Source organism: Bemisia tabaci, chromosome 1 (assembly GCF_918797505.1).
Source record: "Bemisia tabaci chromosome 1, PGI_BMITA_v3".
Taxonomy (NCBI): Eukaryota; Metazoa; Arthropoda; class Insecta; order Hemiptera; family Aleyrodidae; genus Bemisia; species Bemisia tabaci.
Window position 1 is genome coordinate 89330104 of NC_092793.1, and position 18774 is coordinate 89348877.

The 18774-nt window shown below is 38.2% G+C and overlaps 1 protein-coding gene and 1 long non-coding RNA gene across 2 annotated transcripts in view; one reads left to right on the forward strand and one right to left on the reverse strand.

Moving 5' to 3' along the window:
• The window catches only part of LOC109035781 (gamma-aminobutyric acid receptor subunit alpha-6), a 42947-nt gene extending 25530 nt beyond the window's left edge, over positions 1-17417 (forward strand). The window contains exons 6-8 of the mRNA XM_019049537.2: positions 8702-8854; positions 9078-9322; positions 16771-17417. Of these exons, the coding sequence (XP_018905082.2) occupies positions 8702-8854; positions 9078-9322; positions 16771-17370 (998 nt within the window). The 3' untranslated portion in view covers positions 17371-17417. The remainder of the gene's footprint in view (positions 1-8701; positions 8855-9077; positions 9323-16770) is intronic.
• Positions 1-18774, reverse strand: part of LOC140226059 (uncharacterized) — a 44998-nt gene that overhangs the window by 19898 nt on the left and 6326 nt on the right. The gene's annotated exons all lie outside the window — the stretch shown is intronic.

The window sequence follows — 18774 nt, forward strand, 5'->3', positions numbered from 1 at the left end:
CATCTAAATACATATTATAGCGGTGATAATATTTTTACCGATCTCATTTTTTTGTGTTTTAATTATTTAAGTGCCATCATAAACGAAGGAGGTTAAACAAATTATTCAAGAGTGTGGCTACCTAAACAAGTTTTCCTTCCCTCTTAGAAAACCCCCCTCATAAAAAATATGCCTCTCCGTAAGATGAGGTTTGTGGTCCCCGTATCCCAAGGAATATTCCCCCACGAAAATGAAATAGGGTGGGGGAAGAGGGAGCCATCTCTACTTTTTGGGAGTGAGTGCGGTTCGATTAAGACTGATATCAGAGACTTACCCTCTGAACCAAGTCCTGACCTCAGTCCCGCTTACCTCAGAGATATCTCTGCACTTAGGTAAGTCTTCCTCCCGACGTCAGTGCCTCTTACCTCAGTGCTTACTTCTTGGGTCAGTGCTTTAACACTTACGTCGGAGAAAACTGAACTGACCTCAGAGCAAATTGCACTGACCTCAGTGGAAAATTCACTGACCTAACACTTGCCATTTTTACCAGGGATGCCATTTAAAACTATTGAAAAGGATCGATAGACAGGGTGTTCGCAGCGAACACCTTAATAATCGATTCTTTACCGTGCCTAGGTTTAAATGACATAACAATCGATATATCGCAATTCACGCCACGCCACTGCTTCCTGGCCCCAAGCCACGGCTAAAACAATGAAATACTGAACAAAATGATTCTAAGTCCCACTCAGGATAAAACCTTATTACAATATTAGTATAATATTGCATATCTTACACATCAACATTGCAGCCATATTATATCCATCGTATAAGAATGAGGTAAGATTGCATCAATGCCCAAGTAGCATGGATTGCAATTTCATTGCAATGGATTGTGAGTTGATTGCAATTTTTGCTTGTTGCCTATACGTTCATTTGAAGGCGCTGAAAAAGTTGCAATTTTATTCGAATGAGTTTGCAAGAAATGTAAGTTAGGTATAGTTGTTGCCTAACCTTCTTTTTCAAGGCACTATAAAGACGCAATAAAAATGCAATTTCGGTGCAATCATGTTGCAACAAATTCACGCCATGTGCCTGGCATCCAATTTTCTAGTTGTTTTAAAGTTTTTTCGACTTAAATGTCTCACCTAACCCAGATAGTACAAAATATTTTGGAAATATTGTCACCTTTATCAAAATATTTTCATGGCAATATTGTAATTAAAATATTTTCAAAATATTTTTAAAATGTTTTTAAAACTTTTTAACGGAATATTTTGAAAATGTTTACCAAAAATATTTTTAAAATAATTCAAAAATATTGTCTGTAAACATTTTTAAAATATTCCTTAAGAAAGTTTCGAAAATATTTTAAAAATATTTTTTTGAAAATGTTTTTAAGTTCTCAAGTTAGTATGTGGTGTAATTCACACCAGTGTAAATTTAGTGCCAGTACATATTACGTGTTATCGAAAAAAATAACACAAAAAAAATAATACGAAAAAAAGAACACAAAAAAAATAATAATAGGAAAAAGAAAGAAGCCTGAGATAACACGGCGTTAATCAATTCTATCATGAAAGTTGAGCCGCGCACTGACGCAATGCATGCTATAACAGCCTTAACAGCCGTGATTTTAACCAAACTCACCATCAGCTCCCTGTTGCTCAGTGGCAGAGTACTCGGCTATGACACTCGTGGGTCGGGTTCTAGTCCACACGAGGGCGTCCGGTATTTTACGCTGCTAAACGTCATTGGACTTCAGGAAAGTATGAGTCCGAATTATTCTAATTGCCCCGGAAAATTTAGGGGTTGAAATTTAAAGGTCGTCAATATTGAAATTTCTTCGCAAAAAAATTGCTACTTTTTTACAATAAGGGGGTCAGATGTTGTAAAATAATTCAAATTTTTTTGCAAGAAGGTTGAAATCATCTGGAAATTTTACTTCATTTAAATTGCAATTTTTTCGTTGCAAAATGCTACTTGAATGTTGATGTGCTACTGCCAGGGACTTACCTGAACATTGCAACAACATTGATAGTAAGGTTGAAGTAACATGACAATAATCTTACATAATATTGATATGCCCCCGTCAACATTGTTATCAGGTTGACACTTCTTGACATCTCCTGGATTGCCGGTCTATGAAGCTTACATCAATGTTGATATTATCAGTCTTATCCTGACACTACTGATTTAACATTCCATCCATATTAGTAACATTACATCAACATATGCCAGCAAATAACAACATTGCTTGAAGATTTCATGCTGAGGGGGGTGAGAATCGTTGAAGACCTTTTAATTAACTAGCAGATATGACTGGGTTTTCATACAGAAATATTCAAAGCCCTGCTGTGAAAAATTTGGGCCTAGAACGCGTTGTTACCGCATTGACCCTCAATTTACCGTTCTATCCTTCGACGGCCGCGTGGAGCCCGGCTGACGTTTAAACGATACATCACGCTTTAAAATGAAAAAAAAAAAAACATTTGTCCACTTAACATATTGGTGGATTATGTTCCCTGCAAGAATTACTCCAAGGATTGACAGAGGCAGCCTGTGTTGCCAGAGAAAATCACCTATCTTAAAGAATGACGAGCTTGCCAGACACCGCGAGCTTGCCAGACACCGCGAGCTTGCAAAACACCGCTCACGTGAAAGCTCACCAAAACGAAAGAAAACGTGCTACGACGTTGCCATTTGACCCATTGACTGTGCAATGTGCATTTCTCCTAGTTTTATCTCCGAGCGATGAAAGCCCGAAATTTTCAACCGTTGGCATGTTACAGCAAAATTCCGGATTTTTTGGGTCCCTCCTCGTCCGTCGACATGATCGAAACGGGAACAATTTTTTGTGATTACGTCCCTCCAATCCGTTTGAAATATATCAACATCGTCAACATAACACCACGAAATCGGGCTTTTAAGTATCTACAGGTGATACTCAAGCTTCACTTGAATGTTTTGACCAGCCAAAACGAAGTGATTTCGTGGGTTTACCAGACTGTAGACTGGCAATACAACTTTTTGTTCCCGTGGATCTCCATTTACGCTCAGTAGATTCTGATATTTTACCTAGTTTGACAAAAGTCACTGTCCTAAAAAGTTTTCCCCCGAGAACTAAGTAGTCTTTTAAAGGGACGTATTTAAAGCCTTATACAGGGTGTTCCGAAAATAAAGTTTATCCCCTCTAAAATTTTACTTAATTAATATTTTGAAACGAAACTCTGGGAATGTCCGTAGATCAATGTTAGCTACAATTGGGGCCCCCAAAATTTTCGGCCCCCCCCCCACCTTATTTTTAAAATGGCGACCCTCCTTTTTTACACATCAATCGAAAGAAAAAGTTAGAAAACAAGAGATAATAAAGAGAAAATTTTTGGCGCAAACCGCTAGTCAAAATCTTGATTTTTGGCAAAATGGCGACCGGTCAAAGTTCAAAATAACGGAAAGTTGACATCTCTTTTTTGTTAACGGATTGGGATGAAACTTGACATCCGGGGCGTTTTTGGGACGAGAAAAACTATTCTGGCATTAGTTTTCGGGAAAATTCCGTCTTTTTGAAAATGACAGCAGTCAAGATGGCGACTCAGGGTGGTAAGGGAATATTTAGGCTGCTTATCGGTGGATATCTATGACACCTGGTATTCGAAGGTATTTTGGCACGAGAATAACGACTCTTCCATTGGATTATTGAAATTCTGAATAACTTCAAAGTGGCGGCGGAAAAATGGTGGGAACTGGGTATTAAGTACGTTTACTGATATGAATTCGCCTAAAACTCGGGGTTCCGTTGGCTTCTGGCTCGAAAAAATGGCTCTTTCTCATTACGTTTTTGAAATGCTGGATACTTTCAAAATGGCGTCCGAGTTTCATGCGAATCCGTATCATTAAATGTACGTAATTGTAAGTTCTCGACATTTTTCCGCCACCATTTTGAAGTTATTCAGAATTTCAAAAATCCAATGGAAGATTCGTTATTCTCGTGCCGAAATACCTCCGAATACCATGTGTCATATATATCCACCGATAAGCAGCCTAAATATTCCCTTACCACCCTGGGTCGCCATTTTGACCGCCGCCATTTTCAAAAGAATGGAATTTTCCGAAAAACTAATGCCAGAATAGTTTTTCTCGTCCTAAAAACGCCCCGGATGTCAAGTTTCATCCCAATCCGTTAACAAAAAAAGAGATGTCAAATTTCCGCTCTTTTGAACTTTGACCGGCCGCCATTTTGCCAAAAATCAAGATTTTGACCAGCGGTTTGCGCCAAAAATTTTCTCTTTATTATCTCTTGTTTTCTAATTTTTTCTTTCGATTGATGCGTAAAAAAGGGGGGTCGCCATTTAAAGAAAAGGTGGGGTCCGTAGCCCCTCCCTGAGGAGGGGCTCAAAAATTTTGGGGGCCCCGATTATAGCTAACATTGATCTATGGACATCCCCAAAGTTTCGTTTCAAAATATTAATTACGTAAAATTTTAGAGGAGGTAAGGATATTTTTGGGACACCCTGTACGTAAAAACAGCGGATGTCACGTTTTAAAGTTTTGAGAAAATCACGTACTTATATAGTTTTCAAAGTTGTGCATTTCGTTGCCAGTGCAGCGAATAGGATTCCGTGAAGGAATTCTTAACAGAGCAAATCTTCTTCCCAAAAATGAGCTTTACCTAGAAATCATAGCATTCGAAGAAAATGTCAACGAGATACAGTGATTTCAAAAAAGACCATATCCGCTGTTTTTGCGGAGATCTTTTTTAAGGCATGAAATGAACTACCTAGCAAATGGGGGAGAGAGGGGGAGGGAGAGGGAGAGAGAGAGTAGTCCAGGCAATAAAGGATTTTACCTTGCAAAATTTAGGTGAAATCAGGTTATGATCGATTCCCATGTAATTTTTTACGCTGAATCCGAATTTTTGGTTTCCCAACAAATTTTCCTTGTGCTAACTCCGGAAAATCGGAAAAACCGCGAAAAATCACGTTTTTCCGCGGTTTTCCCGAGATATCTCTTTTCCCGTGCGATATATCGAGAAAATGGTTATTTCCAAAAATAAAGCTGATAAAATTTCCTATAAAAATGATCTGAACGTTTTTCTCATACGTCCACTAGGGAGAGAGCTGGAGCCGTGGAAAGCTCTAAAAACTCGTAAAATCGCGATTTTCCACGGTTTTTCGCCATTTGTGTGCAATAAATTTGTTCTTTCGCAAAATTTCAGGATAGTCTTACCTTAAAAATTAATGCTGCTTACTTCTAAGACAAGAATGATGCCAATTTTTTCTTTACAGGTCCATTGGAAGTGGTTTTAAAGCCGTGAAAAGCCATGAAAAGCTCGAAAATCGCGATTTTCCGGCATATTTTCGTAACAAATCCGTTCCTGTCCAAACAACTCATTTAAAGTGACTTCAAAATTCAATCTTATAAAATTGTCAACATACATACGTAGAATTTGCTCCCATGGCGTGCCCTCGTGCTCTGCGACATCCAAACGCCAGGTGTGCTTATCTACGTAAAGGTTAGTAGACAACGAACGACGTAATGAAATAGTGCAATTTTCAACATACTTAAATGATGTTGAAATTTCCTTGTATATCTGAAGAAACAACGGATATGGATGGATGGAATGATGTTGTAATAGTGCAATCCTGCATTATTTATACGCTTTCGACAAATCCATATCGTAAATAATGCAAAAAGTTGAAATTTGAAGAATGTACTACTACAATTTCTGAAATTATTTTTCTAAATTTGTGGATATTTCTGTTACACATCCGTTCTTGTGCCAAAAACTCGGCTAATGGAGACTTCAAGATTTAATCTTATAAAATTGTCAACACATTTATGACGTGAAAAGCTTTTAGCATGGGTCAAAAAGTGCCGCATAGAGAATTATGTGTAGCTCAAAAAATGCGAAAAATTGTGATTTTCCACTTTTAAGCCACAAATGAATCATCTTGTGTAAAAATATGGGGCTAAAAATATACCTCAAAAATTTAAAATTCAATGTGATGATGTTTTCGGTGGATTAAATTGCACAATTATGTGTCGAAATTTTAATGGTACATGTGAGAATGCACTCGATGAGGACTTATCCGCGGAACTTATCGTAGATGATCCTGATGATTTATGGAATATACTCCTGAATCGTTCACAGAAAGAACAGCAGACGACCGAAGAGATGAAAGAAGTTCGGAGACGTTTGCAGGTAGGTATTAATTTCACTCAATTTTTTTTTTATTTTTATTTGAATTGATAGAAATGGCCAGTGATGCTTAAAAAAATGTACTCATTGACTTCATATACCGCAGAAATTCAAATCACGGTTTCTTCCACTTCGGTTTTATCAGTGATGTAAATGAAGCGACTCTAGGTAATTGAGAAAACGAGACTGAGAGTAATCACGGCACGCACCCGTGAACTACTCATAATTTTGGGAGGCTTGTACGATAGATGTAGAATTTTAGCCTTATGGCAGATCACATTAATATCCTTGATTTCAGCAATCATGACATTACTCTATTAATTGCACAAAGTGTCACATTATTTCCAAATAATTGTAGCGTCATTATGAACCAACAATCAATGGATAAATATACTCATTGACAACAAAAATAAGATCCTGAAATGCCAAGGAAGCCAAAAATCGCGATTGTATCTGCGAACCGTATCAATGCAGGTTGCTTTACTCATTGTTCTCCTCTCAGATTAATACCAAAAGATTTTCCTAGGCATACGTTTCTCTTATTCTAGTAAACGATGTTGCAAAAGCTCAAACGAGCAATTCAAATTAAGATAAATCCATACCAGAAATTCCTATTCTCCGATTTAGACGATGTCATGCTGAAGTCGTAAAATACTGCAAAGACGGCAATGATGACAACGCAGGTGAGAATTTTCCCATCAAGTTTACAATAAATTTTCCATGAGTTGATTGAGCAGAGAAAATTTACATTATAGTAGGCACAAATTAACATTCTCAAATAGCAGAAAAGAAAGAAAAAAACACCGATAACACCTATAACAATTCAACAATTACGTTCCTCTTGCCATTTTAAACCATGACCCAATTTTATAACTTAGTAGCTCTTTCACCGATAGAAAATAATATGTTAGGTTATGCCATTATACCCGTGCTTTTCATTTTGATTTCAGATCCTCAGGACATTCAGTCAGCAGAGTGCCTGACCATACATCTGAATTATACTTCTTGACATTGAACATATTTACTATCATAGTTCTTATCTAATTATTACGATACTATTATAGTTGTTTTCGCATAATTGAAAAATTGTATCAATACATTCTTTAAATTTCAAACTTTTCAACTTTTTGCATTATTTACGCTTTCGACAAATCCATATCCGTTGTTTCTTCAGATATACAAGGAAATTTCAACATCATTTAAGTATGTTGAAAATTGCACTATTTTATTACGTCGTTCGTTGTCTACTAACCCTTACGTAGATAAGCACACTTGGCGTATGGATGTCGCAGAGCACGAGGGCGCGCCATGGGAGAAAATTCTACGTATGTATGTTGCCAATTTTATAAGATTGAATTTTGAAGTCACTTTAAATGAGTTGTTTGGACAGGAACGGATTTGTTACGAAAATATGCCGGAAAATCGCGATTTTCGAGCATTTCATGACTTTTCACGGCTTTAAAACCGCTTCCAATGGACCTGTAAAGAAAAAATTGGCATCATTCTTGTCTTAGAAGTAAGCAGCATTAATTTTTAAGGTAAGACTATCCTGAAATTTTGCGAAAGAACAAATTTATTGCGCACAAATGGCGAAAAACCGTGGAAAATCGCGATTTTACGAGTTTTTAGAGCTTTCCACGGCTCCAGCTCTCTCCCTAGTGGACGTGTGAGAAAAACGTTCAGATCATTTTTATAGGAAATTTTATCAGCTTTATTTTTGGAAGTAACCATTTTCTCGATATATCGCACGGGAAAAGAGATATCTCGGGAAAACCGCGGAAAAACGTGATTTTTCGCGGTTTTTCCGATTTTCCGGAGTTAGCACAAGGAAAATTTGTTGGGAAACCAAAAATTCGGATTCAGCGTAAAAAATTACATAGGAATCGATCATAACCTGATTTCACCTAAATTTTGCAAGGTAAACCCCTATTCTATCCTCTATTGCCTGGGCTATAAGAGAGAGGGAGAGCAATTGGTATTTATCAAATTTTAAATACTGTCGTGTTTTGTAATAATTTTCGAAAAAAATAAACTTTTGGTAATTTCCAAAAACCATAAATGGAAGAGACTATATTGTTGGTATCTGAAAATAGAGAGAAAACTAAGAAGAGTGCCATCTCCCTAAGACCTGCATGCGATATTGTCTCATTAACTTTGATTACTTACTACTGTAATGCACTCATATACACGAGTCTGAAGAAGACTTATGAGCTTCAGTGAATTATTTGGCTCAATACATTATTTCATCGAGTTCTGACATTTTCTTTTTTACATATAACACTTTTTTTTTTTTTTACTTATATCTCATTGTAAACTTATGCCAGAAGTTGGAACTTCATACTAGGACTCTTGAAGATCTGCAGATTCTAAAAAGGCGTTACTTACCCCTAAAAATGGCGGATATCTGCTGTTTTTACAGACATGATTTCATTTGAGGAATGTGAATCGCATAAGCAGCGTACATTTCCGGTCTCTTGTAAAACCGAGTGTGATTTAAAACATTGTTTTGCTGTTTTTTCTTAGACGAATACCACGTGATTCGAGCGAATTTCATATTCCAGAGGAGCATTGGGTTTTTCGTGCTCCAGGTGTATGTGCCATGCGCTTTGATCATCTGCTGTTCGTGGGTATCCTTTTGGATCAATCCAGATGACGTTCCAGCAAGAATTCAGCTTGGTACGTATTTGTTGGAAAACAACTTTGATAACACAATAAATAAAATATACCAATCATAACTGACGAGCTTTTCATTGAGTAACGACGTTTTAGTCTTCACATGAGGAGACAAACAAAACAGGACATGACCGTATTTTGAAGCATTACGTGGCACTTAAAACTAAAGATCCGCCTACGTAAAATGTTTGCGTTTTCTTCTTCTTATTCTTATATTTGGTTGCAGGGGTGATTCCTGTACTCTCTATAACTACAATCGGTTTTGGAAACCGGTCTGCCTTACCAAAAGTATCTCACGCCACGGCTCTCGATTGGTATCTGATACTGTGCTTTGCGTTTGCCTTCGGAGTTATCCTTGAGTATGCTTACATCAACTTTGTTAACAAAATTTACACCGACGGTCGTAAAGTTTACGAAGCCGGAAAAATCCTTGTCAAAGTTGTCGAATCTATTACAAAATGTTCTCATCACGTAAGTGTCTCTCACTTCTTTTCCTACATACTTATTTAAACTCCATCAGTAAATGGGTAGAGAAGGATAAGAGCAGAGAATCATACCACCAAATTTTGACAGTCCATACTATGCTTTGGATCGAGACGTTCGTGTTCAAGCGCGCGCTGTTTCGGTAAATTCCGTTTATTAAAATGCCTCGGAAAAAAATCATCAGCATGTGATTCTGTGTGTCTCAAAAAGTACTTGCCGTGCGGTTTCGATTGCCAGCAGCCCGGAGCAGCCGGAGAAAGCAGTAGGTATAGGTACGTGCATAAACAATGAATCAATTGGACGTCAACTCTGCTCGTAATGTGTAAACATAATACCAAGAGCTTTTATGTAAATGGCGTTTTCCTTGAGTGTAAGAAACGTCTTGAACCGAGGGAAGCTCACCGACTTGTTCCTGATGTACCAAAGAACATCGCCAAGTTACTCGATGGAAGGTAAAACCCGGTTGGGAAGAAGTTCGCTTTTCCACAGGTGCCCTATACACGCCCGCCCTCCCACTCCGACATTGAAGGGGAAGGATGGTGACGCTTCTTCTGCAATGGCGGGTGAAGGTGAGGAAAAGGGATCTGAAAGTTCTTCTTACGATTCAGATAAAACTGTTCCAATCAAAGAAGTACTTATACAGGGTGATCCAAAAGTCCCTTCCACCCCCTCTAACTTTTTACCTAATTGAGGTAAAGATTTGAAACTTGGGGGATGTTCCTGGGTCATAGGGAGCTACTTTTTGGTCCCCCTAAAATTTCCAAGGGGGCCCCCCTTGGGGAGGCAACGGCCCCCAGCTTTTAATTTCCAAATGGGAAGACCCCCTTTGTGATAGCTCGTTCGAAAGAGCATAAAAAAAGAAAACTTTTCGCGCAAACCCGAAGTCAATATCTCAAACCGTTTCAAAATGGCGGCCGGTTAAAGTTTAAAATGGCCGAAAATTCACACCGGTTATTTGTCGATAGATTTGCGCGAAAATCGGTATGTAGGGGTATTTTGACACGAGAAAAACGAATTTGACGTTAGATTTTCGAAAAAACCGAAATATTCAAAATGGCCGCCAGTTAAAGTTCAAAATGACCAAAAATTGATTTTTTTAGAAATCTAAGTTCAAATTTGTTTATTTTTTACCAAAATACTCTCAAATTCCAAGTTTTAGGCAAATCCATCAGAAAAAAACCGAGGTGAAAATTTTCCGCCATTTTAAACTTTAACCGGCGGTCATTTTGAAAATTCCGGTTTTTTTGAAAATCTAACGTCAAATTCGTTTTTCTCGTGTCAAAATTCCCCTACATACCGATTTTCGCGCAAATCCATCGACAAATAATCGGTGTGAATTTTCGGCCATTTTGAACTTTAACCGGCCGCCATTTTGAAACGGTTTGGGCTATTGACTTCGGGTTTGCGCGAAAAGTTGTCGTTTTTTATGCTCTTTCGAACGAGCTATCACAAAGGGGGTCTTCCCATTTGAAAATTAAAAGTTGGGGTCCGTTGCCCTCCTGAGGGGGGCCCCCTTGAAAATTTTAGGGGGGCCAAAAGTAGCTCCCTTTGACCTAGGAATATCCCCCAAGTTTCAAATCTTTACCTCAATTAGGTAAAAAGTTAGAGGGGGTGGAAGGGACTTTTGGATCACCCTGTAGTGCAAATATACAGGGTGAGCGAAAAGTCCCCGACCCCCCCTTTAACTTTTGAACGAATTGAGCTAGGGAAATGAAACTTTGGGAATGTTCCTATCTCAAAGGGGACCATCTTTTGGGGGGGTCAAAATTTTGGTCCCCCCCTCAGGGGGGGACGGGGGCCCCCCAACTTTTTTTTTTCAAATGGCAACCCCTATCTTGTGATACCTCATTCGAAAGAACATAAAAAACTAAGAATTTTGGCGCAAACCGCAGATCAATATCTTAATTTTTGACCGAGTTATGATAGGTCAAAGGTCAAATTTGACCTATTTTCAAAAAATCATAACTCCGTTTCAAATTATCGTAAAGAAAAAAATAAAACGGGAAAATTTACCAAATTGTGTCCGCTTTTAAGTAAAAATTGCAAAAATCACTTCGATTTAATTTTAAGGGGGGGCTCGGACCCCCAAATACGTCAATTCAAAGGTCATTCAATTTGCCCGCGAAATAAGCCAATTTCCCCTGGATTTGCCTCCACATTATCTCAGTAAGGTCAAAATCAGTTCAACATTACGTTGGCAAGTCCCCAAATTTCGGGAAAAGTTAAAAAAACGAAATTTAAGGTAATTAAATTTAACCGTTTGAATATCATTTTTTTTTAACTTTTCCCGAAATTTGGGGACTTGCCAACGTAATGTTGAACTGATTTTGACCTTACTGAGATAATGTGGAGGCAAATCCAGGGGAAATTGGCTTATTTCGCGGGCAAATTGAATGACCTTTGAATTGACGTATTTGGGGGTCCGAGCCCCCCCTTAAAATTAAATCGAAGTGATTTTTGCAATTTTTACTTAAAAGCGGACACAATTTGGTAAATTTTCCCGTTTTATTTTTTTCTTTGCGATAATTTGAAACGGAGTTATGATTTTTTGAAAATAGGTCAAATTTGACCTTTGACCTATCATAACTCGGTCAAAAATTAAGATATTGATCTGCGGTTTGCGCCAAAATTCTTAGTTTTTTATGCTCTTTCGAATGAGGTATCACAAGATAGGGGTTGCCATTTGAAAAAAAAAAGTTGGGGGGCCCCCATCCCCCCCTGAGGGGGGGACCAAAATTTTGACCCCCCCAAAAGATGGTCCCCTTTGAGATAGGAACATTCCCAAAGTTTCATTTCCCTAGCTCAATTCGTTCAAAAGTTAGAGGGGGGGTCGGGGACTTTTCGCTCACCCTGTAGAGACAACTCGCCTTAGAAGATGATCGCCTGCATGAATCCATTAAACAATCATGCGCGGAACCACGAATTTTTTGTGTGGGGGGGGGCACAGGAGGCTATTGGAAAAAGCAGGGGTAACCTCTTGGGGTAAAGAGGGTCTAGGGGGACCCCCCGGAAAATGTTTTAAAATTGGAACGTCTCGAGAGCAATTTTAAGCCATTCTCAATAACAAATTAAATTGAATTAAATATTACAGATGACAGAAATTTTACTGACGTATTTGTAGAAATATCATATCTTATTGTGGATTTTAATAAGTCTTCATTTACCTCTCATGAAAACAAGTATTGAACTAAAATGCGCAAAAAACCACAACCGTATACAGTCAAACTACATTCCACGTTCCTTAATAAAAGGAAGCTGCTCTTTGCAAGAAATTTTCATCTTCTGCTATCTTTGATCGATTTTACCAGGATTAGGCTCATATTAATTACATTCCCTATACCTTTTACCTCAAACCTAATTATTAGCTTAGGTCCTTGACATTTTTTGGAAGGGGCCGAGTAGATTTATTGGGGGCGGGCCCCCGGCCCCCCCTATTTCTGTCCGTGCAAGCATTTCATGGCAAAATATCTCAAGCTCTAGTAGAAACCTTTACTCTCAGGATAATACCTACCTACGTGCTTCCTGGTGAAAACCGTGCTCTTCCATCTAAACTAGGAGCTTGTCTGGCCCAACAACAAGAAAATTAACAATATTTCCTGCTAAAAATTTCCCCTGGGGATTTCTCCCTGTCGGTTTTGGGCAGGGGAATAATTCCCCTAGGCAGTGGCTCCCCTGGGAACCTCCCTATTCCGTGCCCACAATGCCGTCTATACTAGACTTATATATATTTATTTTCTTATATTTTCCAGGTTCGTTACGGCCAAAAGATGCTTTGGATTCGAATAAATTCGGTATACTACTCCTATCAAAATAAAATAAAATAGTAGTTGTATACCGAATTTATTCGAATCCAAAGCATCTTTTGGCCGCAACGAACCTGGAAAATGTATGAAAATAAATCAATAAATAAAAAAATGAATCGATAAATGAAATATGTAGATTGAAAAATAAATAAAATAAAAAAATAACCACAGAGAAGTCGGAAGTCCGCCAACCGAACCTTAAAGCTACGGGACGCGCGGGGACGGAGGGACGGGACTGAAGATCCCCAGACTCCCATGGGTGCACAGGGGATCCCCTGTCATTCCCTTGGGAGCACAGGGGCTTTCCTGTCCATTCCCCAAGGGAGCGCGTGTGATCTCGTGTCTATGCCGAGGGGAAATTTTTCTCTCGGTATAACTTGTAAAGCAGGCACCTAAAGTAGATAACCCGCCCGGCAAAATTACGTTGTGGCAACGTTGCCAAAACGTTGCATTTTCGCCATTTACGTATTCGGGCAACGTTGTGGTAACGTTGCCACAACGTGTAATTTTGTCAGCTTGCATGAACGTAATTGGCAATGTGTCTGCAATGTGTTTTAGCAACATAATGGGAATGTTGCAAAAATACGTTTTAGCAACATAATGGGAATGTTGCAAAAATACGGTGAAAAAATTTCGGTGATTTATTTTAGGAGTACTCTGCATTTTTACTCCTAGAAGTCAATGTGGACCGCAGAGAAGCGTTTCTTAGGCACCCGAAATTCACTCTAAGTTCGATAGTAGCCGCGCTCCGCCCGGGTTCCCAAGCGGGCTCCCATCGAAGTACTAACTACGCCCGACGTTGCTGAACTTCAGTGATCGCCCGTGTGTCGCTGCCACTCAGCTACGGACGCTCGCGTGATAGTGTTTGGTTATTTAGCATTAATAAACATCCCTAGATCTGGTTCAATGATAGAAAGCAATGATATTCTTGCATTTCTGTGCATAATTCTACAACGAAGGATACTGAACATAATATTAGGAAGATCAAGTTTTTAAAAAAGAGGAGTATGAAAAAAAAATTAAAAAAGAATTGAATTATTATATTCATTTTATATAAATAAAATTATTATTATTTTAATTATTTACTTAATTATATTATAATTATTTTTTATTATTATAATTATTTGGTATTTTTATTTTGTATTAAATTATTTTCTAATTATTATATTTATTTTTTATTTTATTTTTTATTTTTAAATTATTTTTTTATTTTTTTTAATTTTATCTTCATTTGTATATTTTTATTGTTAATTTTTTTATTTTTTGAATTATCTATCAATTAATTTTTGTTTATTTTTGTATATACATATACATATTTTTGCGACATTGTATGAGGGCGCATTCCCTTATATTGATTGGAGAAAATCATCTGTTGAGAAACAACAGAAAGGAGAACACCTGAAACGGTGGAAAAGTGTCCCCTCCGATTTGCAGCACAGCATCTGCTTGACCTCACATCTGAGTTCTAAGACCAAAATTACACAGGGATTGATACCTCACATGACACTTTATGCGCATTTTAAAAAACCGAAATCCCAGAGGCCTTATTATGGCCGCCATTTTGAAATTTAGGCATTTTGGGGGGTGTTCCGGGGTCGGACCGTGGTAAACTTTTGGTATGTTGTTCAGGAGGACCTACTGATGACGTTTATATAGGAAAAGTTTGTTCAGCAATTTGTTCCGGGTCAAATCGTGTTTCTCCCTGACTAATAATGTTTAACAACGTTGTCACAATATATCTAAGAAATATTTATTGAAACGTTTTTTAATAATGTTCCAGAAACATTTCTAAAAACGTTTTGAAAATATTGTCTAAAATATAATGTCAGGCAACATTGCTGAAACATTGCTTAAACGTTGCTGCTTTACCTTTACAAAGCAATATCATCAAAAATGTTGCCTTGCAACGTTGCGGCAACGTACACATTGCTCCCTTGCCGGGCGGGAAGACGCACCTAAGACGCAGTGTTTTGTCGCACTGTATCCTTTCTCAAGTTCGGTGATATCTTTGCAGGACATTGTAGGGCCCTTCATGCATTTCCCATGAATATAGTTCTGTGATGCTCCACTGCACATGGTGGGCTGCAGTCACATATGGGCCCGTGGCATTTCTCCTGAAGTTTTATGATAATCCACGAGACACCGTGAGAGGTCCAACGAGAGCACTTACCTATGGGTCACAATATGTACCCTCCCATGGGAGCGCACGGGTCACATGTTAGCACCCAGGGGAGCACACTGTCTATTCCCCAGGGGTCCACATATGAGGTCGTGTCATTCCCCTGCCCTGGGAGCACATGTGATTACATGTCATTCCTCTAGGAGCATTTATCACATATCATACCCTTGGGAGCGCATGAAATTACATGTCATTTCCCAGGGGAAATTTATCGCAGGGTAACAACAACAGGCGGTAGTCGCTAACCTACAACCTCAAATAAATCAACTCAAAACAATTCTACAAGGAACATTTCTAAAACTGCAAGCTCTTCATCGAGTACAAGCACTCAAATGCGAGCTCAATGGAAAAGGGTGATTTCACGATAATAGGCATAGTCGTGTCGCCGTGGGTTCTGAACGACATAGGGCAAAACGATTGAAAACCAAATTAATTAATCAATAGGAATGATGTCCCTGAACCTATCCATGCTAAAAAATATGATGAATTATTATTATATTTAATAATATGAGACTTTAAAGGCCGAAAATGTCCGGTCGGTTACGCGTCGCCAACCCCGATTTTGAAGCAAAAGAGCAATTTGCGGTAACATATCAGTACTGATCATGAACTCTTTGGCAATATTTGCTGAAAAGAGACTCTAGTGTTCAAGAAAATTGCCAGTTTGAACTGAAATGTTTATTATTGAGCGAGAAAAGTCATAAGAAAGAGATGTCGCCACATTTGGCAACAAATTTTTGCAGTTGTATTAAGTGCAGTGTTTATCTCGCCAGATGGAGTCAGGAGTTTCAAAACTGCCATCAAATTGTTCGCTGAAGTCTTCTTGACAAAACCATTACTGATAAGTCAGTTTTTTTTACAATGAAAACTTAAATTATTATGAAAACCAGTGATTTTTACGTGTGTAGCACTAATTCCTCACTACGCAAAAACCTCAATTTAATAGTATTAAACTAAAACGAAGTCTCCAAAGTCTAGAAAACTTTTAAGGCAGCATTAATTCCACCTCATAACTCAAGAATTGCCAAGTTTCATCTTTTGTATCATCTTTATCTCACATTTTTGAGTGTCGGTTACGCTGTGTCTGTTACGTAACCGACACAATCTGGCAGGGCCGCCATGTTTGCGTGGACCTCCAGCAGTCCCGCGGGAAGCGCTGATACCTGATTCAATGACTTGTTTTAATCAATCACTTTAACTTTGCACTGAATCAAAATAGAGCGTGCCAAAGCTGGAAAAAGGAAGTTTAATACCTTTAGAATGAGGTAATGAAATCCTGTTAAAATTGGTGCACTTTTATTTCTCAGGTATTTCATATATTAACTATTCCTGTTATCGTGAAATCACCCAAAAACATTTGTCTAAACATTGACCTGTAGAAGAGTCACTATTACTGAAGTTGTATTTGCACAAATAAAACTTTCTTTTTTTTCTTGTTTATGAACCTGTTGCAGACTCCAACTGAGCGCGAAGATGAAGTGTATGAAATAATGGGAAAATTTCAAGAGTCAAAACAGACTCATGTACATCTTCGGCTGAAAGAAGAAGAGGAGGATGATGTGGTAATAACTAAAGATGAAACACAACTTGGTGCGGTCGATGAGACGGAAACAAAAGTAAATATGGAGTCAAAATCTGAAAAACAGCAGCCCGTTTCTTTGGACTTCATTGATCAAGAGCCCAACGATATTCCCAAAATCTCTCCCACTGAAAATGGAAACGAATCTGAGAGAATTTTTTTCTCGACGTTTAAAATGGCAAACTCGGGCATTTCGATTTCTTGGGTAGAAAAATTGAGGAAAATGACCCTCTTCCAACTGTTGAGGAAAAGATTGCAAGCTCCTGTAAAATTTTGGCGCAGTGTGAAAATTCTTCCAGACGAAAGTGATATCATTCGAAAAATTGAAGAGAAAAATCCTAAAAAATTCCCCAACATTGACATTAAATCTCGAGTTATTTTCCCAGCCTGCTTTTCGATGGCAATAACTTTGTATTTCATTTCATATTTTTATGTTATAGCTGATAATAGCGTTGACTTTAATGAGCTCGTTTAAGTACCTATTTGGTGAAGGTATCAAAATAAAATACTGTGTTCTCCTAAGGTTGTACCTAAAAGTATTTCAATTTATTTATTTCATTTTAAATTGTGTCTGATTAAGTCCGTGTCAGAGAAATTTGTAAACAATTCATGCAGTTTTCTCGGCTGCATCGAGAGCTAGGTACCTACCTACTCTTGGAAAATTTTGATTGCAATTTATATAACAGAAAGATAGCAGAAACTTAAAATCCGCCGAATGGGTAGGGTGGTCTAAGTTAACATGGGAATTTTTTTTTTTTTTTTTTGGCCTAATGAACCGCGACGCCCCCTAAATTCGTTCCTTACCATCCAAATATGATATCTGCCAAATATTTTCATTCTCCGACAATATTAACACGTGCCGACTTGAGGCTGAAAATCTCCAAAAAAGTTACATTGATTTAAATGGGGCGAACATGGGCCGATCCGCGGTATTTTGTTTTTCGGCTATAAAATGTGTCAACATAAAAACAACTTGATCTTTACTTATTAAGATACCTAGAGGCCTATTATGAATGAGAAAATCACACATTTGACCCATGGGGAAGGGGGGTAGGGGGTCAAAGCGGAGCCGATTCATAGGCGCTGGTGGGGCGCTGCGCCGCCGCGTACGGCATAAATGCGGCTAGGATGATCCACTTCGTGCAACTTCGGAAAATGGACCGTGATGGTCCCTAAATTTGTTCCATCTGATCCAAAAACGATGCATGCCACGTATTTTTAATTTCTGATAATACTAAGACCTGCCACCGTGTGACTGTTTTTTGAGAAAATTGAAGAAAATAGCAAAAATTGTAAAAAAGACGAATATAAGCGACCGCGCCTCTGAAATACGAATTTTGAGTTTCAGCATTTGTAAAACGTCTACAATTCACCCCTAATATCACCATTTCCGTGAGAAATTTGCGTTTTTTTAGAGAAACATAGATTTCAGACAGATTTGATTTTCTTGAGAGAAACCAAAAAATGTCCGAAAATGCGCAGGGCCCCACGCGCCAAACTGATGAGAGGTACCTACGCAAATTCGAGCTCTCTGCTCCCTATTAAGAATTGCCGTAACTCCTTAAATAGAATATAACGTTATTTCAAGGGTTTGAAAAGTAAATTAACTGTCCAACTGATAAGCATATTGCAACATTGGTTCGCCGATGAAACCTCCGAGCTTTGCAGAAAATCCCATTTTTTCTAGAATAGGAGTGAATTTTGCAGTCAGTCTGACCGCTTATCGATCGTCAAAGATTTCTTTTTCTGGTGATATGTTTATGAAACCATGGCGTTTTCAAAACCATCTTTTTTGAAAGATCGAACGTACATCTGCTCGGCAATTACTACTAATTTAAGGAAGTAAACATCTTTAAAAAAAAATTAAAAAAACTAGTTC